At 40.3% G+C, this 21,373-nt stretch overlaps 1 protein-coding gene across 2 annotated transcripts in view; it reads left to right on the forward strand.

Annotated features, from left to right (window-relative positions):
• Positions 1-21,373, forward strand: part of ERCC6L2 (ERCC excision repair 6 like 2) — a 98,392-nt gene that overhangs the window by 72,150 nt on the left and 4,869 nt on the right. Inside the window, exons 17-18 of one of the 2 annotated variants that reach the window (XM_056524878.1) lie at positions 83-237; positions 17,343-17,500. In XM_056524878.1, coding sequence (XP_056380853.1) covers positions 83-237; positions 17,343-17,500 — 313 coding nt within the window. Of the gene's footprint in view, positions 1-82; positions 238-6,516; positions 7,310-17,342; positions 17,501-21,373 lie in introns of those variants that run through there. The other variant, XM_056524885.1, reaches the window with a different exon arrangement.

Genomic DNA, 21,373 nt, shown 5'->3' on the forward strand with positions numbered 1-21,373 from the left:
AACAATTAGACCCCAATAAAAAACATTTCTTTTAATATTTGTAAATAAGTTGCAGAGTTTGATTTTTGATATTATCATTTAGATGGCGTTGCTGAAGTTGCCTTCATTCATTCAAACCAAAATGTGGTTGGATCAAGCAGAGCGGAGAATCACATGAGCCGTTGGGCAGTACAAGATGTGTTTGAATTCAATCAGTTTTCCCAGCTTCCTGCCAATGTTACATCACACACAGCAGAGGTAAGAGAATGTAGTTTATTTTATATCTCCATGTTAATTTGAGAGGGTTTCTATTTGTTGTATAAGCAAAAGAGAACATCATGGTTCAAAGAAAAAAGCTTAAATAACAATGTGCTTTGCACCTTGCCATTGTATTTCAGATTTATCTTATGTATAGTATGAATGACAGCATATTTTCAGAGGTGCCAGCTATATATGGATGATGGGTACTTGCCAATTTAGGACGATTGTAACAAGCAGGGTTCGATGCATGCTCCTGGCTTGTCAATCAGCCTGCTGTGTGAGCCGGCGGCATGTTGTAGAGCCTCAGTGAGGGAGGAAATTCCAATATAAGATGTGAGGGCAGGTGTTATGCTTGTCCAAGGAAACTCCCCCACCGCATGCAGTGTGAGTAACAAAAACAAGGTAAATAGGAGCCATAAAAGGGTTAAAAACAGGAATTAAACACATAAGATTAACATCAGTTAAATAGTAAGCCTGGAGTATTTATTTATTTCTTATACTCGTACACTTTAAAATACAATGGAAATTTGCCAAATAATGGTCTAAAAAGCGCTTTAAAGCTCAGTATATTGGGAAATTGGGTATATAACACATATCGGCAATCACTGTAAAGGGGTACTCGGCCCCTAGACATTTTATCACCTATCCAAAGGATAGGGGATAAGATGCCTGATCTCCAGCTCAGCACCCTAGTCATCCAGTGCACGGAGCAAACTCCACTCCATGCTGGATGACAGGCGACCACAGCCGGCACGCCCCCTCCATTTATGTCTATGGGAGGAGGCGTAACAGGTATTGTACTAGCCATCGCGCGTCTCCCATAGGCATAAATGCAGGGGGTGTAGCGTGACATCACGAAAACAGAAGCCCCTGGCTTCCATGTTCAGAACACTGCAGCGCTGGCCCTGAGATTGCGGGGGTCCCAGCAGCTGGACCCCCGCAATCAAGCATCTTATCCCCTATTCTTTGGATAGTGGATAAGATGTCTTGGGGCGGAGTACCCCTTTAATACTCAAGCTCAATTTACCCATTGTCGCTGAGGAGAGTAACCATTTCTGGGCCCCCACAACGGCAAAATCTGTAATCTATGTGATGGTGGAACTGGAAAAAGTGTAAAATATAAACATGTTAAATCCACAGCCCATATAATATGAACCAAACTAATTGTGATAAAAAATAGACATAATATAAGCATATTGGCCATGCTAGAACTATACAAAGTTATATGCTTACAGTATGTCTATTTTTTAGATGCATTATGGGGAAAAAAATGTTTATCCCTATTTACCATTTCTCTAATGCTTAAATATACAAGATCTCTTGGTCACAACCTTGGTCCCGTACCCAACAGTTACATACAAGTTTTTTCAATCAGTTGCATGATTTTCGTTTAAGTTTACATAAAGTTTTGCTGAAAAGAATTGTACAAAGACAACTATTCAGTTCAGGATTAATCACTATGGCAACCAAAATGTGGTGACTGAAATGGGGGAAGATTGCAGTCCTCTCCATTTCCTACTGCCTGTCATATGCAACCTCTGGGGTAAGTACTCAAGCCAAAGCATAGAGGGATCTCAGCACTAAGAAACCATATCTATACTTTTTATAAATTGGTACAAGTATCGCTATAAAAGAAGACTTTAATCCTTTAAACTGGATGACAGTCCCTTGGCTCCTTTTCTGGTGTAGGACAGGCATATAACAGAATGCTTTGTAGTCAAAGCTGGATTATTAGTAAACCCCTCTTTATGTTATGGCAGTGTGGTGTAAATGAAAGCGCTAAGCTTGCTGTCATAATTACATATGTGGGGCACTACTGACTACTGTATATACAAAGGTTGTGTTATTCTGCAGCATGTCTGTAAATGATCATTTTCCATTGCTTTAATCAGTTATTTGCAAAAATCTATCTTGTCTTAAAACTTTATGAAAGGATTTTCCAGTGTCATGTAGCTAGCACAGAGTTTACTGCTTTATCCTAGAAGTCATTCTACAACATATTCATGTACTATGACACAAATGGGTGTATTATAATTAAATAGAGAAAATAGGAGACGGGTGTAAAGCTAAGACTAAAATTAATAAGCTCTAGGGCTCTATGGCCCTTTAGACCATATAGACACCATCCTTTAAATTACTTATTTTTCTCTGGTCCATAGATGCATCATGTACGTATGTTAGCCTAGGGAACCCCTGACTATTGTTTACACTTTTTCCTCAAAAAAGTATAAGAGCAGGCAGCGTATTCTATAATTCTACAAGGCCAAAATCCTTTACCAGTAAAAAAAATACCTAATAAAACATGCAGAATCCAGAGTGGAGTCAGCACTCGAGAGACCCAACAAAAATGCAAGCGTGCAACCAGCTTGCCAGAGATGGATCAAGCATACTCCATTGTAAGCAAAGACATAGCACAGATGATGGTGTTCAGGGTGAAAAAAGTGGCTCTGTTTTTATTGCACCGATAGATATGACATGCCATAATAAAAAATGCAATAACTACAAATTCTGGTTTAAATAGAGTAAATGTGCTTGAAAAATCCTAATCCTCTGACCTCTGCTTTTTGCTTACATACAGGTTTTTGGTTAGCAAAATGCAGAGGTCATATGATTAGGATAAATGGTAGTGGAATTAAGATTGACTGGAGAATAAGGGCCTGTGCACACTATGGAAATTCAGCAAGGAATAAATGGTTGAAAAAAAATGGGCTTTTGGGAGCGGATTCCGCAAAAAATATGTTCATTCTTTCAGCGGAATCTGGACCCTAATTGGAAGTTCAGCTATGGATCTTCTGTAGTTTTTACTGAGCAGCAGAATTCCATTGAGATCATTATTGATATTATTGGTAATCCTACTTACTAACATTCATAATCAATACTCCACAGTAAGATGTAATGTTATATTTTGTAATTCGGTTTAATATGAAAATGAATAAAAACATCTTAAACAAGAGCCCTAAGACAACAAATTGTTTGAATATTCCTATGGAGACATTGTAAAGGGACCAGTAAAAGGAAGATAGTTGCACATAGTTTGTAGTAGACATTTGTAGATGGAGACAAAATCAGCCAGAAGGTCTGTATCAGTTTGTCAATCTCCAAAACCCCTGCTTAATTATTTTTTTCTGTATGAGAAAAACAGAGCACAGGCTCTTTTTTGCATTAAATGCATAGCAATTGATGACACCAACCACTAATCTGACTGCAAAGGAAACTATGGGATCAATTTTGTCATCATTTTTCCCTAAATTTTCTGTACTACTCTACAGCAATTACAAACTGGTTGGACATATGACAGGCAGTCAAACACTATAGCCACTGACAGATGAAGCGAATAACCTTGCTTATCTGGTTATAAATGGCGCCTGATAACGTGCAGCATAATATATCCAACCACTTAACAGTCTGTCCTTATAGTTGATGGAAACAGGAAAAATGGGCAATGCTGATGGCTAGACATCTGAGGGCATCACCAAAATGGCAGGCTATGTGTGCGCTGTTACCAATATACACTGTATCTACCAATAAATGGTCCAGGGAAGAATAACCAGTGAAAGGACAAGTATTATGGACAACCTAGGCTCACTGATGCATATTGGTGTAACAACGCCAGCTGGTCACAAAAACGGCTCAACTGGACTTCACCTTTTAGTAGTTGCTTTTATTTGGTCCTAACAGTGGCCCCTAGTTTGCAGAACTTATACTAAGACCAAGTTGTGCAACAATTAGTCACAAGAACTGATAAAAGCATTCCACTGGGTAGAATTGCCCCAAAAAAATATTAAATTAAAAAACTAACCTGCACAGCTGACCCCCAACACTAAAAACAGGATGTCTGTAGAATCCAGACACCAAAAACAAAACTAAAAATAGCAATACAACAAAATCAAACTGGGAGAAACAGGGACTGCACAAAAATGAGCCAAGAACCAACTGGAACTAGACTTCTTAAAAATAAAACTATACTTTAGCATGGTACTGGACAAATTCAAGAAATACTGTGTTTATACCTACAGTGCATACGCTATAATTCACACCACTGCAAAAGTCAGGGTTACTCAAAAGTTCATTTAAGTTTTATTTTTTTAACAAGAAACTATAGGTGATTTGAAGTGTTTTTGCATGTTATTTTATTACCCTATTCTGCCCCTCTGTGTGCAAAATTCTGACATCCCCCCCCCCCATTCCTAAAGTCCTGTTGCAATGCCCTGACCATACACAGAGCTGCACTGTGTCTTGCTGCTCCCATTGCTCTTAGCTCTAAATGGCTCTGCTATATGCAGTACCCAATGCTAGATATAGAGAGCATGGAGTATGGCATCGGCTAAAGCTATTGAGAACTAGACTGAAAGCAGCGGTAACAGTAATAAACGTTTATGCTGGGTATTAAAGAAAGTTTCTAGAATACTCAGGGCATCAATGTTTGGGTCTGTGATGCTGCTGATCCCAATTTACTGCTAAAAGTACCTACAATGGGCACATCAACATCAGAATTACTATAGAGCAGTTGAAGAAGAGGGCCTGGTCTAATGAATCACATTTTCTCTTATATCATGTGGATGAACAGGGGTGTGTGTTTTGTTACTTAGGAAAAAGATCATCCCAGGATGCACTATGGGAAATGGACAAGTTAATAGAGGCTTCGGGCAATATTCTACAGAAAAATCTCCTGCTGCTTCTGTGGATATTATTTTGACATGTACCACTTACCTACCGTATATACTCGGTAGGCAAGCCGAGTATTTCAGCACAATTTTTCGTGCTGAAAATGCCCCCCTCGGCTTATACTCGAGTGAAATTTTTTTAAATATACCGTTGGGGGGGGGGGGGTTTGGCTGGGCCATCAATCTTCGCTGCAGGGACCATCCGACTAGTGACACTGCATTGACGCAGCCGCACAGGGACATCCGGCGCAGCAGACGTCCATGACGTCAGGGGCGTCCCTGCGCACGGACGTCCCAGCGCGGCGGTGTCAATGCAGCTAGATAGTGGACCTATCTAGTTAGAACCACCCCTAGTGTAGGGTAAAATAGGGGGTACCAGGAGGCACAAGGTTTAAGGTACCGCTCTTCTAAGGGCGTCAATGCCGCTTATGGTGATTGTACTCTGTCTAGGGTAAATCAGTGTCAGTTTAGGTGAGGTTATTTTTATCTACTAGATCTCTAGATACGGAGTGGGAGGTTATCTGTTGAGAGGCCAACTATACACATTTCCACTAGTTCCATAACTTTCCCCAGTGATCGTTGGTCAGAGTCCCCCTGTCGGAGTAGTTTCCACTTTAGGGTCATATTTCAGTGTTTTACCTAAAAATTATTTCAACTACAATTGAGTCAGTAATTATATCCCACATTTACCTCTCATGGTCCCATATCTACTCAGGTGTTGCTGTTTGGGACATTGCTGTCCTGCAATCCAATTCACAGCCTGTCCCGACTAGTTACACAGAAGGCTATATATATATATATATATAGCATTATCCTGTATTGTATGCTATAGTGCACTGAACAGAAATTTTTATATATATATATATATATATATATATATATATATATATATATATATATAAATATATAAATTTCTGTTCAGTGCACTATAGCATACAATACAGGATAATGTCAGTTCTCTATCATTTTTGGAAGAATTTATACTATCCCTTTAAGAGGGGAGACATAGGAAGGGTTAACATTTTGATAGGCGTGAAGTCACTGCGTTCGCCACTACCCTTACCTTTATAATAAAGCCTGCAGCCTTAAAAACTGTTATTTAATCTTATGATCTTTTATTGATGTTATTATACAAGGACTACCTGTAAGCCTGACCATAAAATCAGATATTTTAAATGTTAGTGATGACTGTGATCGCGGCACACTGACGCCCTCACAGGATAACATGGAGCATAGCTCCGAGTTCGGTCCGCCTCCCAGCACGGGATCTGAAGGGGCGGATCGGTGGGCGTTAACTTAAGTGTTCATTTGATCATAAGAACACCGGCGTGTACAAGGCGCGCGCAACTCCGGCAACAGGACGGGAGCGCTACCATTGCAGCGTGTATATTCTAAACGTGAGTTTTATATGAATTTTCCCTGACTATGAGTTAGTCGTACTATAGAAGCATATATTTAGTCTGCCTATGGCATATTCTTGTATTGTAGATAGTGTCGGCTCTCAGGGGCCCCCGGCGGCCATGTAGGTAGCGATGCTTTTGGGGTAAGCTTTAGTCAACTAACAGTAGACCTGTTTATTATTTGCCCCCTCCTCATTTGTGTTTTTCTTTAGATCCCTTGGTTACACTACACACCGAATGGGACTAACTACCACTCGCTGGGAAAGGACATCATGACGCTAATGTTGAGAGAATATTAAGGGGTCCACTGACTTTGCTTTACTACTTTTGATTTTGTGTTTTCTACTGTGGCTACACATGAGCAACACTAGCAATATATTTTATAGATGTTGCTATAATATACTGTATAATATTTTCCCCTTTAAATTCCCCTAAGGAAGCAGGTGTCACAAGAGTGTGGCTAAACAGACACCCGCAGAAACACGTCTGGACTGGGGACCTATCACGTGACTCATACATTCTGAGTCAGGTGTACAGTAATTTCATGTTTGCCTATGGATCATTTCCATGTGTATACTTTCTTGATCTATGAGTAACAATATGATGAACCATACATTAAAAAATGCTTGAGTAATTGTGCATTCTTGTTACTTTAGTGATACCGGGACCACTAAAATTGCGAGTCAGTGGTACTATCAGTCCTTTGTGGACTATGACAATATTTTTACTATTATTTACTGTCTTCCTAAGTTGGTATTCACATTATCAGTGTGTGGGTGGATTTTAAGCAATAATCTGAGTAAAGGTTAAGTTTTAAGCACCTATTTTTTTTCCCATTGGGATTCTATATACCGGAGGTGTTGTGAAGTCCAAGATTTTTCCAGGTTGGAGACATCATGGCTGCACAAGGGGACCTGTACAATATTAGTAAAGTGGTTATCATGTTATGATTGATTGTTGTGCATTTATACCTTAAACATGTAGTAAATTTGAGTAGCCGTATTAGTCCAGTGATGCAGATGCAAATCATAAAATGTTGCAGTATCTTGTAATACCTTTTTTATTGGACTAACAGCATTTTGTAGAGACAAGCTTTCGGGATTCCTCCCTTTATCAAGTCCAAAGCAAATCTAAGCTCACAGCAGATGACACAGTAGAAGACACAGTAGAAGAACAAATTTGTGAGATGTAACCTGTGTCTTCTACTTGTGAGCTTAGATTTGCTTTGGACTTGATAAAGGGAGGAATCCCGAAAGCTTGTCTCTACAAAATGCTGTTAGTCCAATAAAAAAGGTAATACAAGATACTGCAACATTTTATGATTTGCATCTACCTTAAACATATAATACTTACATGCTAAAATTGGTGCATTGCCCATATTGTTGGCTCCAACTGTTCGGTGAAATATTATACTTAAATTACTTTGAAGATTATTTGCAATCCCATTATTAATTTTAATTAAAAAGTTATTTCTGTTAGGGTGTTAACCATAAAACTGGTTCTGTTGTAACAAACACATTTTAAAGTAGTGAAACATGAACATTTCATTGCACATTTTGCAAGTTACATATTTGATTTATTTGACTTCATAAACACTCAAATGTTCACATTTTAAATCCGGTTCATTTACATATTGTATGTTTGTATATTTACTGATTATAATTTTTTTTTCCGGAATTATGCCATTCATCTGTAACCTATATCAACCGGTTACACCATACCTTTTTTTTCCCATGAACTGAAATCTGTGTGCAGTTGGGGGAAATGGTCGGGTGCTGAAAACAAAAATGACTGTGTTGCGCAGTTTGCATTACTCTGACAATAATGGAAGTTGTGCGAATGGTGTAGCAGTGTTAATTTTGACTGCAAATTTTAAATTTAGTTTTAGTCATAGTCTTTTAACTAACATGACATTTAGTTTTAAATACCCTTGGGGAACTTCAGGAGATCGAAAGATCCTCAGGAGTCTATAAAAGCAGTTGGATGTCTGGAGATGGTGCACCTGGCTGTGAAAACAATTTCTATACTGGAATAACTGGACAAGATATATAAACAATAATAAAGGTTTATTAAGTTGGACTACGCATTTCAAGGCTCCTTCCCACTTCCTCAGGTCCTTTGTTACAGACCTGAATAAGAGGGCTTGTTTACATACTAGGCCAGTCTCAGGATGATAAGTACCAAAAGGGCATAACTGTTGATATGAAAAAAAAATAGTCATATATTAATATTAATGAGATAACGTAGATGCTCTAGTTGCAATAATGGGCAATATAAAACAATACTCATATTGATGGTAAGACCACCGCAATGTAGCTATTGACTGTATATAGGATGGCTTAGATGAGCATAAGCTTGTTTATCAAAGCAACATGCAAAATGATGATAGACAGAGATCAGTTTACTTCTACTTAAATAACCACCTCTGTTCAAACCTAGAGGTGATAATATGCCTAATTTGTATATTAATGTTATTTTCTTCTCTTGAGTTGTTCAAACCTATTGGAAGCATTTTAAGTATGTAATCCATGGGAATGACAGTAATTGGATGAGGGTTATTAGGATGAGACACAGACGCTGAGATGCTAAATAATTGAAACTTCTTTAACTACTACTTTAATGGCCTTTCTTGACGGGGGCAATGGCATTGTGAAAGGGGCCCAAGATATGTCAGAATACAGCAAGTGTAGAGATGAGACTCAATTCTGCAAAGCTAGAGGCATCATGAGAAATGTAGGCAGCAATAGTAAACCATATAAGATGGGAAATAAAAATCTATTTGACAGGCAACCCATGCGTGTCATTTCAAGGAAAATAGGTATGCACAAGACATACACCTGAAACTTCACATTATCCTCTAATAATAGCATATGCTGCCCTATATAAGCAAGGAATAAATAAACTCCCTTAGTGCTTCTTTGAAGATACCCTACAGGGCAATATTTCAATCACCAGGAGCCCAGGAGTATAACTGAAGTGCATTAAAAGGCATACACCTGTTGACCAAATAATTACACTATTATAACTGTTACTATTTTTATGTCCATAGTAGGATCGGCCCATAGTGGGTAGCCTGCTTCTTGACTGGTCCCTGTTAGCAACTGCAGCTTTTTCCATGGACTACACACTTAAATAAAATTGTATTGTTAGAGATCGAAACAGAAGTAGAAATAATTCAAGATTTATCTAAAAGTAAGGTTGTGTTTAGTTTACATCATTCACAAACCATGAATTGATGCAGTTAGAGTTGTAAATCTTTAGTTTAGGATTGTAGTCTTGTCTACAATTCTTGGAATACAAAAGCTGGAATCCATTATAGTTCTGAATGATGATGCTTCAGGATGATCGGCCTTTTCATGCTTTGTCTTTGTATATGATCAGTTTATGCTCTGACGTAATGTGCTTAGATCTCTTTATCAAGCAGCAGATTGTAAAATGGGCTGCTGAAAATGAAGATATTAGAAAGATCTCTTTTCACTTGGAACACAACAGACAGTTAAATGAACTCTTTCAGTGTGCGTTTGTGGTAGGTCTTGTAACTGATTGGCATGGATCCCAGAATGCTGATTTAAGACAATTCAAGGATAATTCATGGTTGCCTGAGGCTTACACCAGAATTAAATCTTACAATATTATGTTTACTGTAACATTTTGTATCCTCAGGCAAAAATCCTTGACCAGTTGAATTGTAAAGAGCGAGAGTTTCTTAACATGTTTTCACAAATGCAATTAAAAGATTTTTTTTTTCATTCTTTTGAGCTCCAGATGCCATCTGTGTTGACTTATTTACAATACATGTTTTTACAGTCATTTGGGTTTTCTTTTTTTCCTTGCAGAGACAAGTAAGTGAGTGACTTTCTAATTTTATCGGATTTGGATGTTATTCCAATAAATGTGTTTTCATCTTCTCTGTTTGAACAGATGTGTAAACAAAACGTATTGTTGCTTCATGTTCTATACTTTTAAAAGGGAATTAAGTTACTGCCTATTAAAGTTATAAAATTGTTGGCAAGACTATACTGGTAATGTATCAAGCTGTTACTATTCATAATTCTTAAACATACCCATTTGATTACATTTTTAACATTGTATCTATGCAGAGCAACAGTCACCATCAAATTGCTGGAGGCACTCAATTGTATTTTCTCTAGAGATTTAGCATTCAAATGTTCAGTTGAAAGCACAGAACCACTTAGAAAGGTCACTATATTTAGAGAGTATCTGTTGTTTTATTTACTTTTTATACCTTCCAAATACACCTGAAATATAAATTGCAATTGCTTTTGGTCAGAATTGTAGACTCCTAAAGCAAGCTACACAACAGGGTTGTAAGCCACATGCGATTAGTCATTGTTTGACATTGGAAGGGGGGAAGAAAAGGGAACAAAAATGTCCTATTTTTCAAAAATTTTTATTTAGTACTGAAGTCTAAACTTTAAGTGAGTCTAAACTTTAAGTGAGTCCTGTCTCCTGGTCGAAATGATTAGCTCTCTGATTTATTCTAATGGCGCTGTAGAGGTGAGGACCCCCTTTAAAAATATTTATAACATAATTGTATTTTTCTATTCAGGTGGGGGGAGATGTTATGGGGAGCTTATGTCTTCAGCATGATCTATTGACATTTGCTGGACTCTATTATCAGAAATCTGTCTCCTAAATATGCTCCCATTTACATAGGGCAAAATATTAAAGGAAAACTGACAGCAGGGTCAGCTGCACTACCTCTCACAGCAGCAGCCACCTCCAGTGCAGTTGAGAAGAAAATACCATACAAAAAGATCAATGTCTCCTGAACGGTTGCACCGATTTTCAACCAGTAGAAACATTATAGGGGTCACTCGCACTATTTTCCTGTATATTAAACTTAGTGTCGGTGACCCTGCTGTCAGTTTCCCCTTTTAAGCTGAAAAATCCACTTTTGTTTTTCAATAAAGTTATCCAATGTAGAGCAATATTGTACCAGTGTTAAAGTTTTACTGTCTTTAAAATTGACATTTGACATGTTATGCTGACATGTCAAAAGTTAAGATCGGTCATTGTCTCAGCACTTAGACTTCTCCTATTGTTGGCCAGCCGGGTGAACACGGTATTCACTGGTTTGGCACTTAAGGGGGTACACCGGTGGAAAACTTTTTTTTTTTTTTTTTTTAAATCAACTGGTGACAGAAAGTGAAATAGATTTGTAAATTACTTCTATTAAAAAAATCTTTACCCTTCCAGTACTTTTTTAGCAGCTGTATGCTACAGAGAAAATTCTATACTTTTTGAATTTCTTTTTTGTGTTGTCCACAGTGCTCTCTGCTGACACCTGCTGCCCGTATCAGGAACTGTCCAGAGCAGGAGAAAATCCCCATTGCAAACCTATGCTGCTCTGGACAGTTCCTGATACGGGCAGCAGGTGTCAGCAGAGAGCACTTTGGACAAGACAAAACAAAGGGGAGTGTTCAGGAATCCTCTCCAGTCAGCCAGATGGAAGTTCAGGTATCCCACTGCCATTGTGCATTTCCGAGCAAGTCACCCCTTGTTGCTCCATGGGCACTATACAATGCGTCAAAGGCTGGTTGGCGGGGTTTGTTACCTTACCAGGTCCCTCTCTACATGCCTGCCGCTCTCACTGCTAAAGGCTGGTAACCCACCTTCGGTGTGTGGTTCTGAATGCGGGACCCGGTGTGGCCATGATCTCTATGCCAGATAGCAAGACTGTATGTCTACATGGGTTTTCTAATCCACCAGGTCTCATCCCCCATTCCTGCCGCTCTCATGACTGCAGTCCGGTCACTCACTTCCATGTCATGTTCCACATAGTGTGTCTCTGTAGGTTCATTGGACCTTTTATACCTGTCAGTCAGACTGTGTCTGCATGTTTCCCGCACCACAGACATCCTTCATCCCTTGCATCTGCGATGGCAGTCCTGGTGTGTTACACCATTAGGAGATGAGGTGTGGGCGTTTCCTGCAGGTTCCATGGCCTTTCACATCAACAGCAGCACTCTCTGTTCCCCTTCCTAAGGGTGCAACGTTGGTCTGCTAAGGGCATGGTTTGTGACCCACCATTGGGTACTGACCTGTCTTTCATACTGCCAGATTTTTGGAGGTCTGCATTTTCTTTTGTCTGCAGTCTTGGTACCCCATTACCCGTGAGTTAACCATGTCTGTGTCCCTACGTCTGCTAAGGTCCTCCTGCACGTGTTGATCCCACCTTCCCTTCTGTCGGTGGGGTGTGCCTCGGGCCTTCCTGTGATCTTATTTTCCTCAGGTCTGCAGCGGTTGTGCACCTCTGTTCTGGCATGGGGCCTGATCGGGCCACACAGTCAGTTCACCCTCCCCCCCCCCCCCCCCATGTCTCCAGGTATCTTCCTGGGTTCTGGGCAAGGTGGCTCAGGCACCTGCTCTGTTGCCTTAGACACAACTGGGTTGGCTCCTTTGGCACCCATCTAGACCGGGTCCTGCTGGGGTGTTCCTCTCAACGCTGTTGGTGGCTGTGTATCTGTGTGCGCTCCTTACTTGCATTCGTAGTCATATCTTTGCCCAGCACCAATGTCCAGGATTCCGATCCCTCTGAGGACACACATTGGCTCCTCCATACCTCGATGTGTTATTGCAGAGTTCCTGGTGGCTATGCCCACCCAGAACTTTGTTCTGTTGCTGTATGGCGGCATTCCCCTTTTCCTTCAGTTCCTGGCACACTTGACCTTCCCCCTTCCACAGGGGGTACGGGGATCAGGGAGCTTGGCATGGTCAGTGCCTGGGTTTCCTCTCGACCACCCCTTGTTTTCCCCTCAACTAGGGGAACTATTTCGCTGAGCGCTTTCTTCTACCAAGATGGAGCCTTCTCTCTCTTCCCACTATATAGGTGGGGTATCTGGCTGGGCCCTTGTTTTTTGCTGTGAGCATTCAGAAGAGCTTTTCGCTGTCTATACTTGTGTGCTTACTGCATACTATTGCAGCCTGGCTCTCTTCCTGTTTCTTGGTTATCTACTGCTGCTCATGCAGCCTTGGCACTCTCCTCTAGGTCTAGCCACTGTCTGTTGTTTGGGCCCTGCCTCTGCTCTCCTCCTCCCTCTGCACATTCTCCCTGGAGGGTGTGTTCATCCTTCCCGTTGACCGTGTCAGTTGCATTGCACTGACGCCACAGTCTTCTGGATTAACCTTCCTGTGCCCAGAAACTGGGAGTCCCAGCTGGGTTTTTCTTCCCCCTCCGTTATATGATTACCTCCCTTCCAGTGGGTGGGTATATCCTGCCAGGGAGGAGCCAACTTTTTTTCATAGTGTCAGCGCCTCGGTGTCCCCTAATGAAGGCTACGAGAAAGAGAAATGTTACGGTGAGTACAGAAAAATCTCCTTATACCAACTCCAGTCAGACATCTTTATAATCAGTTCCACATCCTCTACTTTTCCATCCACATCACTCATTTTTGTAGACTTGCTACAAGGAGTTAGTTTCATATTCTTACAAGCAAAATTAATTTCCTGCCCTTGTCCACCAGTCGTCATTATTGGTTCATTGGAAACTAAAATGTCAATGTTTGGTATTAACACACTGTAAAACCTTCCTTTTATAGTACTTGAAGAAAAGTTGACCTATAATATATGATGTTGAAGTTGATGGATGTGTTCCTTCTGCCACAGTTGTCACAAAATGTGAAATACAGCAGCTTAATGTGAAATCCAAAGATAATTTTCAGGGCTGTTTTTTAGATCAAGACCTCCTTGCTCAACTGAGCTGCCCAGTGGTGTTTTGCTAGGTTACACTGACTTGCTTTTAACAAGCTGTATAAAGAAATGTGAAATACCTCTTCAGATGTTACTGGAAGAGTGTAACTCGGATTACTGCAGTGATGTAAAAACAAACTTAGATAATAGTGAATGAACACCTTTTAGCTATTGCTTTCCTATAAACAATGGGGGACATTTATCATTGTTTGCTTTGGTAAGCAAGTTCTGTAGGCATTTTTTTTTTTGCTTTTGGTTTGCTTATGTGTGACATATTTATCATAATTGGATTTTGGTAGTTAAAGAAAAATTTCTCCAGACGTGGCGCTTCTCCCATACACATCTTGTTAAAGAGCTCGGTACGAGCTAGAAACTCGTTGAAAGTGCTATCACCATCCTTTTTATACCCTTGATGTTGAAATGAAGAAAATCTCTTTATGGGAGAAGCGCCACGTCTGGAGAAATTTTTCTTTAAAGGGGTACTCCAGTGCATACACATCTTATCCCCTATCCAAAGGATAGGGGATAAGATGCCTGATCGCGAGTCCCGCAGCTGGGGACGCCCGTGATCATGCACGCGGCACCCCGTTTGTAATCAATCCCCGGAGCGTGTTCGCTCCGGGTCTGATTACGCTCGACCGCAGGGCCGGCGGCGTGTGACGTCACGCCTCCGCCCCCGTGTGACGTCACGCTCCGCCCCTCAATGCAAGCCTACGGGAGGGGGCGTGATAGCTATCAGCTGCGGGACTCCCGCGATCAGGCATCTTATCCCCTATCCTTTGGATAGGGGATAAGATGTTTAAGCACGGTAGTACCCCTTTAACTACCAAAATCCAATTCTGCTTGCCGACCCTTTTGGAGGATTAGGTGCTCCAAGGCTGCTGACCCGCTCTCTAGATGTTATGCTCTAGATGTTATGCTCTGAGCATATCCAACTCCGGTGAGCATAACTTATTTGCAACCCTTGCTCGTATATACTATGGTAATACACTAGGATTGCGCTCCTCTCTCTCTTTTTGTCTATTCAATTAATATTTATCATACTATTATTTGGCACACATAAGCAAAAACCAATAAAATCACTTTGCAAATACAATTTTCTTAGCACACATAAGCAAAAAAAATAATTTATATGTGTTTATTACATTTTTTTAACACTTTTTTCCCCCTAAATGTATTAACCCATTTTTTGTTTGTTTCTTTTTTCTTTTCATTTCAGATCTGTGTATCCTGTGGATAACTTCAGATTTAGTGGACTATGATGACCAGCGTTTTTTTTGTTTAATATTAACAACATTTTGTATTGGGGGTTTGCGGGGGAGTGTTTTTTGGAATAAAAGTTTTTTTTTTAAATGTGTGTTTTTTTATTTTATTTACTTTACAGGCTTAGTAGTGGAAGCTGTCTTATAAATTGAGTCCGTTATTAAACCGGGGCTTAGTGTTAGCCCCAAAAACAGCTAGCGCTAAGCCCCAATTATTACCCCGGTACCCACCGCCACAGGGGTGTCGGGAAGAGCCGGTACCAACAGGCCCGGAGCGTCAAAAATGCCGCTCCTGGGTCTAGGCGGTAACAGGCTGGGGAGGGCCAGTAACAATGGTCCACCCCCACCCTGGTAACGTTAGGCTGTTGCTGTTTGGTATCAGGCTGAGGATAAAAATACAGGGAACCCTATGCATTTTTCTTTTATTATTTAATTATTTATGGGGGGGGGGGGGGGGGAACGCATAGGGTTCCCCATATTTTCATTCTCAGCCAAATACCAACCAAGCAGCAACAGCCTGACGTTACCAGGGTGGGCGAGGACAATTGTGACTGGCCCTCCCCAGCCTAAATAATGCCAGCCTGTTACCACTTAGGCCCTGGAGCGCCATATTTGACGCCCCGGGCCTGTTGGTAACGGCTCTTCCTGGCACCCCTGTGGGGGTGGGTACTGGGGTAATAATCAGGGGTTAGCGCTAGCTGTTGTTGGTGGGAATGCTAAGCACTGGCTTAGTAATGGATGCTGTCTACAAGACTCCTTCCACTACTAAGCCTGTAAAGTAAATAAAAAAATAACGTTTTAAAAATCTTTTATTCCAAAAACACGCCCTCACAATCCCTAGTTAACCATTTTATTAACATTAAACGAAAAAAAACACACACACTGGTCATCGTCATAGTCCACAGGATACGCTGATCTAAGGAAGGAAAAAAAAAAAGGAAAATAGTTTAGTACATTTATTGTAACTCACCGACACATTTCCCACCCCCCACCGCACCGCACCGCATGACTAGAACTAGAACCTTACAGTAAGAACATGCTGGGAGTTGTAGTAGTGTTGCGTGGGCAGGAGATGTGTAGGTGGGTGACAAGCTCCTACCTGCTCGTCCCACTGTGCCTGTGAAAATGAAAGTAAAAAAAGTCTCCCCTGCGACTTTTTGAAAATGCTGTCATAGGCAAGTTTGTAAGCCAGGTCTGACCTTGCATACACTCGTGACTTTTTGAAGGGGGTTTGCGACTTTTATTTGCTTACGTGCGACTTTCTCAATGATAAATCCTGGACCACTGCAAAGTAAAAACTGAAAATTGCTCAGGTAGGGCAGATTGGTATTTTTTTGCTTACCCACAAAAGTCACACAAAAAATTGCTTTGGCGCACGTGCAACTTTTTGTGCTACTTTTGTAAGCGAACAAAGATGCTTAAAGGGGTACTCCGGTGAAAAACTGGTGCCAGAATGTTAAACAGATTTGTAAATTACTTCTATTAAAAATTCTTAATCCTTCCTGTACTTATTAGCTGCTGAATACTACAGTGGAAATTCTTTTCAGTTTGAAACACAGAGCTGTCTGCTGACATCATGAGCACAGTGCTCTCTGCTGACATCTCTGTCCATTTTAGGAACTGTCCAGAGTATAAGGAAATCCCCATAGCAAACATATGCTGTTCTGAACAGTTCTTAAAATGGACAGAGATGTCAGCAGAGAGCACTGTGCTCGTGATGTCAGCAGACAGCTCTGTGTTTCAAAAAGAAAAGAATTTCCGCTGTAGTATTCAGCAGCTTATAAGTACAGGAAGGATAAAGATTTTTTAATAGAAGTAATTTACAAATCTGTTTAACTTTCTGGCACCAGTTGATTTAAAAAAAAAAAAAAAAAAAAGTTTTCACCCGAGTACCCCTTTAAATCCCTTGATAAATCTCCCTCATTAAATTTTTCATTGTTGCTTCATCTGATAATTTTAATTCACAAAATTGTCTATTTTAAAATCATAAAATGTATTCAAATCTCTTTGCAGAAACAACATGGGTTTGTTAATATAGTTTTCTTTGCTTGTTTTGAGTATAGAAATGTAATTTGACCAACGAAAATGGACTTTCACAACAAAGTGGGGTTGACGCACCTGAGGACATTCGCTCTAATCCAGTGATCCACAAAGAGAAAAAAGTCCTTCAGGCTGGTGACACTATGTTTTTGGTGGGCGATACACCTAAAGTAATTAGAAAGTAAGTAGAATGTATTTATGTATTTATATTATTTATTTATGAAAAAATAGAATTGTAAGCTGACTTGAATCAGATTTATCCCTAACAGCAGTATATTTAGTTTAGGGATCGACCGATATCGTTTTTTTAGGGCCGATACCGATACTCTGTGGAGGTTAGGGGCGATAGCCGATAACTTTTACCGATATTCCAGAATAAGTTATCGGCTATTTAACACACACACACACACACACACACACACACACCCCCGGCGACACCGGTGCAGATCATTGATTTAAAGTGGGCACTTTAAATCAATGAACTGCAGCGGCTTTTGCGGTGCCGCCGCCGCTACCCGCTTCTCTCCCCCTGACTGTCCTGAGTCCTATCCCCATGACCGCCCTCCGCACCGCAACGCACCAACCTCCCCCCCCCACCGCGCTGCACCCCCACCGCACCGCCCCGGCCAGAGACTGCAGCCGCCTTTGCCCCATTGCCTCTCCCATTCCCGGTTTTATAATTACCTGTTCCCGGGGTCCGCTCTACTTCTGGCTCCGGCGCGGTCCTACTGAGCTTTCACTCTGCGCACTGACGGTGACGTCGCGTTGAGGACGTCACTCGTCATTGCGCTGCGCAGCGCACAGTGTAACACAGGACGCCACAGGAGCCAGAAATAGCGCGGACCCCGGGAACAGGTAATTATAAAATCGGGAATGGGGGAGGCAATGGGGCAGCGGCGGTGCGGTGCGGTGGTGGGGGGCGCGGTCCGGTGGGGGGTGGCGGTGATAGGACTCAGGACCCCAGGACAGGCAGGGGGAGAGAAGCGGGTGGCGGCGGTGGTCTCTGGCACCGCAAAAGCCGCTGCAGTTCATTGATTTAAAGCTCCCGCTTTAAATCAATGATCTCCAGCGGTGTCCAAAATCGTGAATATCGGCCTATAATCGGTCGATCCCTAATTTAGTTTTTTATAGACAGAAAGAATTCAGTGTAATATTGTGATAAATTATAATACATTTACAGATATTTTGGTTTTCTGCTCATTTTTCCATAAGAAATGTTTTTTTATAAGGCTGAATTGACAGTGTGTTGGCAGTTTCTATTAGATGTATGCACTTTTTTTTTTTTTAAACTGTGTGGTATAACTTAGACTATATTATTTCATATGGAGGCATTCTGTAAAGAAACTAAATAAACTTTTATTATCATGGGTGCCTATATGTCACATATATTACCCACAAGAAGAAGTAGCATGATCTAGAAGTAGCAGTCACCGATCTAGCTCTTTTAGGAGGTAAAAACTAACTGACATTGTCCCCACAAAGATAAAGAGTCTAGAATTTGCTTACTCAATTCTGGTAGTAACAAGATGTTTTTATGCTGTCATAAGGCACTGAAATACTCACTTTGCATCAGCTACTTAAATTTATTTAAAGCGTACCTGTCAGATCCCACAAACAAACATAATTGATATGTTACTCAGTAGCTAATCTTGACCATGTACATCTAGTTTTTATACCTCTGTCACCTATATTTATTTAAAAAATACTTCTTTTCATTAGCTCACAATGTTAGAAGAGGTGTGTCTTTCCTTCTGGAAGGGGATCGATGGGTCTGCTTATGCAGCCTTGTCCATGAGTCATCTCTTGTCTATGATTGATCAGTTACTTAGTACTACAATTCCGAGAATTTGTTGCTTTCCCTCAGCTCTTCATCAGTCTATCTCCCCTTCCTGAGAAATCCTGCTGCTTCCCATCCAATGCTGTTGCATAACTTCTCATCTCACAGCAAACTATCGCACAATTAGTAAGGTTGCAGCACCTGCTGTATGCGTTCCCTATTAGCTCCTCTGCCTGTGGCATTGTTCAGTACAAGGCAGCATGCTGTAAACAAACCTCACTCTCCCTATAGCGCCAAATAAAAAAAAAATATATATATATATGTGTATATGACAGGGAGAGGGTGATGTAGGCTGTAGGGGCTGATAAAAAGTGGTAAAATCACTTACAGCTTTAGTTAAAAAACAAGATCTAGCCACGCCTCCTAAGACGGCAGATGATCATGTGTTGTCTTGGGAGAAAGGGAGGAGTCTGTAAGCTGGAGACAATATCACATTGAAAATGAAAGAACTTCATGACTTCCTTTTAGAGGTGAAAAATGTAAAAGCATGCTATAGCCAGTACAATGTGGGATAACAATATATTAAGTTATATCATTAAAAGGGTTGTTTAAATGCAATTTTCTGAAACTGGTATACCCCTTTACTGTGCACTTGTCTGTAAGGAAGTATGAGACATTGTTATTTTTGTGTACGTTAAAATCCAGCAACTTAACTTTTCATGTCTTAAGTTATGTTTCCTTTGAACTAGAATTTGAATTTCTGCAACAGCCAAAGACACAATTTAGAGAGTTTTGGAGTCTATACAATTATAAAGTGTAATCTACCCTAACATTTCTGAGGCTTTCATACAACATCCTGAACTATACATTATAGGAAGGATAAGGAGTAAAGCCATTTCTGGTTTCTGAGAAGGTCACACTGTCAGGTTAAGACTGAGGTCATGTTCTTGGCAACTGAAAGATAAAGTTTTCTTGGCAGCTGCATACCAAACTGGAAACAGGCTTAGTAAGGCTACAGTATTTCACTTTTGCTATTCCTTAATCTCCCAAAAAACAAATATTTATTTGCTAATCCTTCAGAATGGACTTTGGACAGATTTAATAAACTGTATATTCTTGTGTGACCTTGTGTAAAATCGGTGCAGTGGGCGCAGAGCTTGGAAAATATTTTAGTGCGTAGATAAGCCATGACATTACACCAAATAGCTTAATGAATATTCTTTCTATAAAACTGTCCAACTAATTAAAAGGGAAATGATGCCAGAATGTGGCTTTTTCTTATAATCTTGTTTACTAGAAGACCATAATAAGAGTATTTACTAATTTAAAGGAGATTGTTTATCAGTTTTGAACCTTTCAGACCTTTTACAGTCCTATACAGAGGGCAGGTAAAGGTGTTGAATAATACCTTGTGTTCAGTCATACCACATGCATGACCAGGAAAACATTGTGGGGTGTTGTACCACCATGGCAAGTGCCCAGGAGATGGGCTCGTCTCATTAGGTGCCAAGAACTTCCTGTATAGATAGTTATTCTGATCCCTCCTCTCAGGTATGATTGACTGCTTTGGCGCATTCCAATAAGACGACCACTAGCGTTACTCTGCATTAGAAAGATAGATTTTGCAATCTATGGGATCTGCTGGGGGATCATTTGTAAATTTCTGCAATAAAATAAAAAAGTACCTAATGCCATTTTTATGACTGTTCTAATTTTTATCACTAAAAGGGAGGTGTTATTTATAAATTGGCTGGCACATTTTTGCTAACAGCAGCAGTAAACACTATTATGTAAAAACTACCTTTAGTAGCATACACCGTATTTGGGATACAGTATTTACTGCAATGTCATTTCGTTCTGCCCTCCTACAGCTACATTGTGGAACTTAAGGGTTTCCATGCAGATAACCTATATTGAATTGCACAAGTTTGTATTGGTATTGCTAATTGTTGAAGTAGTAAGCATTTGAGCACTTTGTAACATCTAAACTGACTGTAATTCATGGTTGTAGTGATAATTGTGATGACAGATAAAAGGATTTCATAGTGTACTGTACATAGCATCAAGGCTTTGTGTCTAACACAGAAAAATGAATAGCAGCGACTTATGAAATAAGCAATTCAAAGGTCTCAGCCAATAACTGTCCTTCTGTTAGGTTTATATGAATAAGGCTGAAGTAAAGGTTTAGTAGTATTGTCTGCATTAAAATAGTGAAATAGTTTAGGTTTAAATACACATGTCCATATAAATTATAGTCATGATATGAATATGCATCTG

Source organism: Hyla sarda, chromosome 1, assembly GCF_029499605.1.
Source record: "Hyla sarda isolate aHylSar1 chromosome 1, aHylSar1.hap1, whole genome shotgun sequence".
Lineage (NCBI taxonomy): Eukaryota > Metazoa > Chordata > Amphibia > Anura > Hylidae > Hyla > Hyla sarda.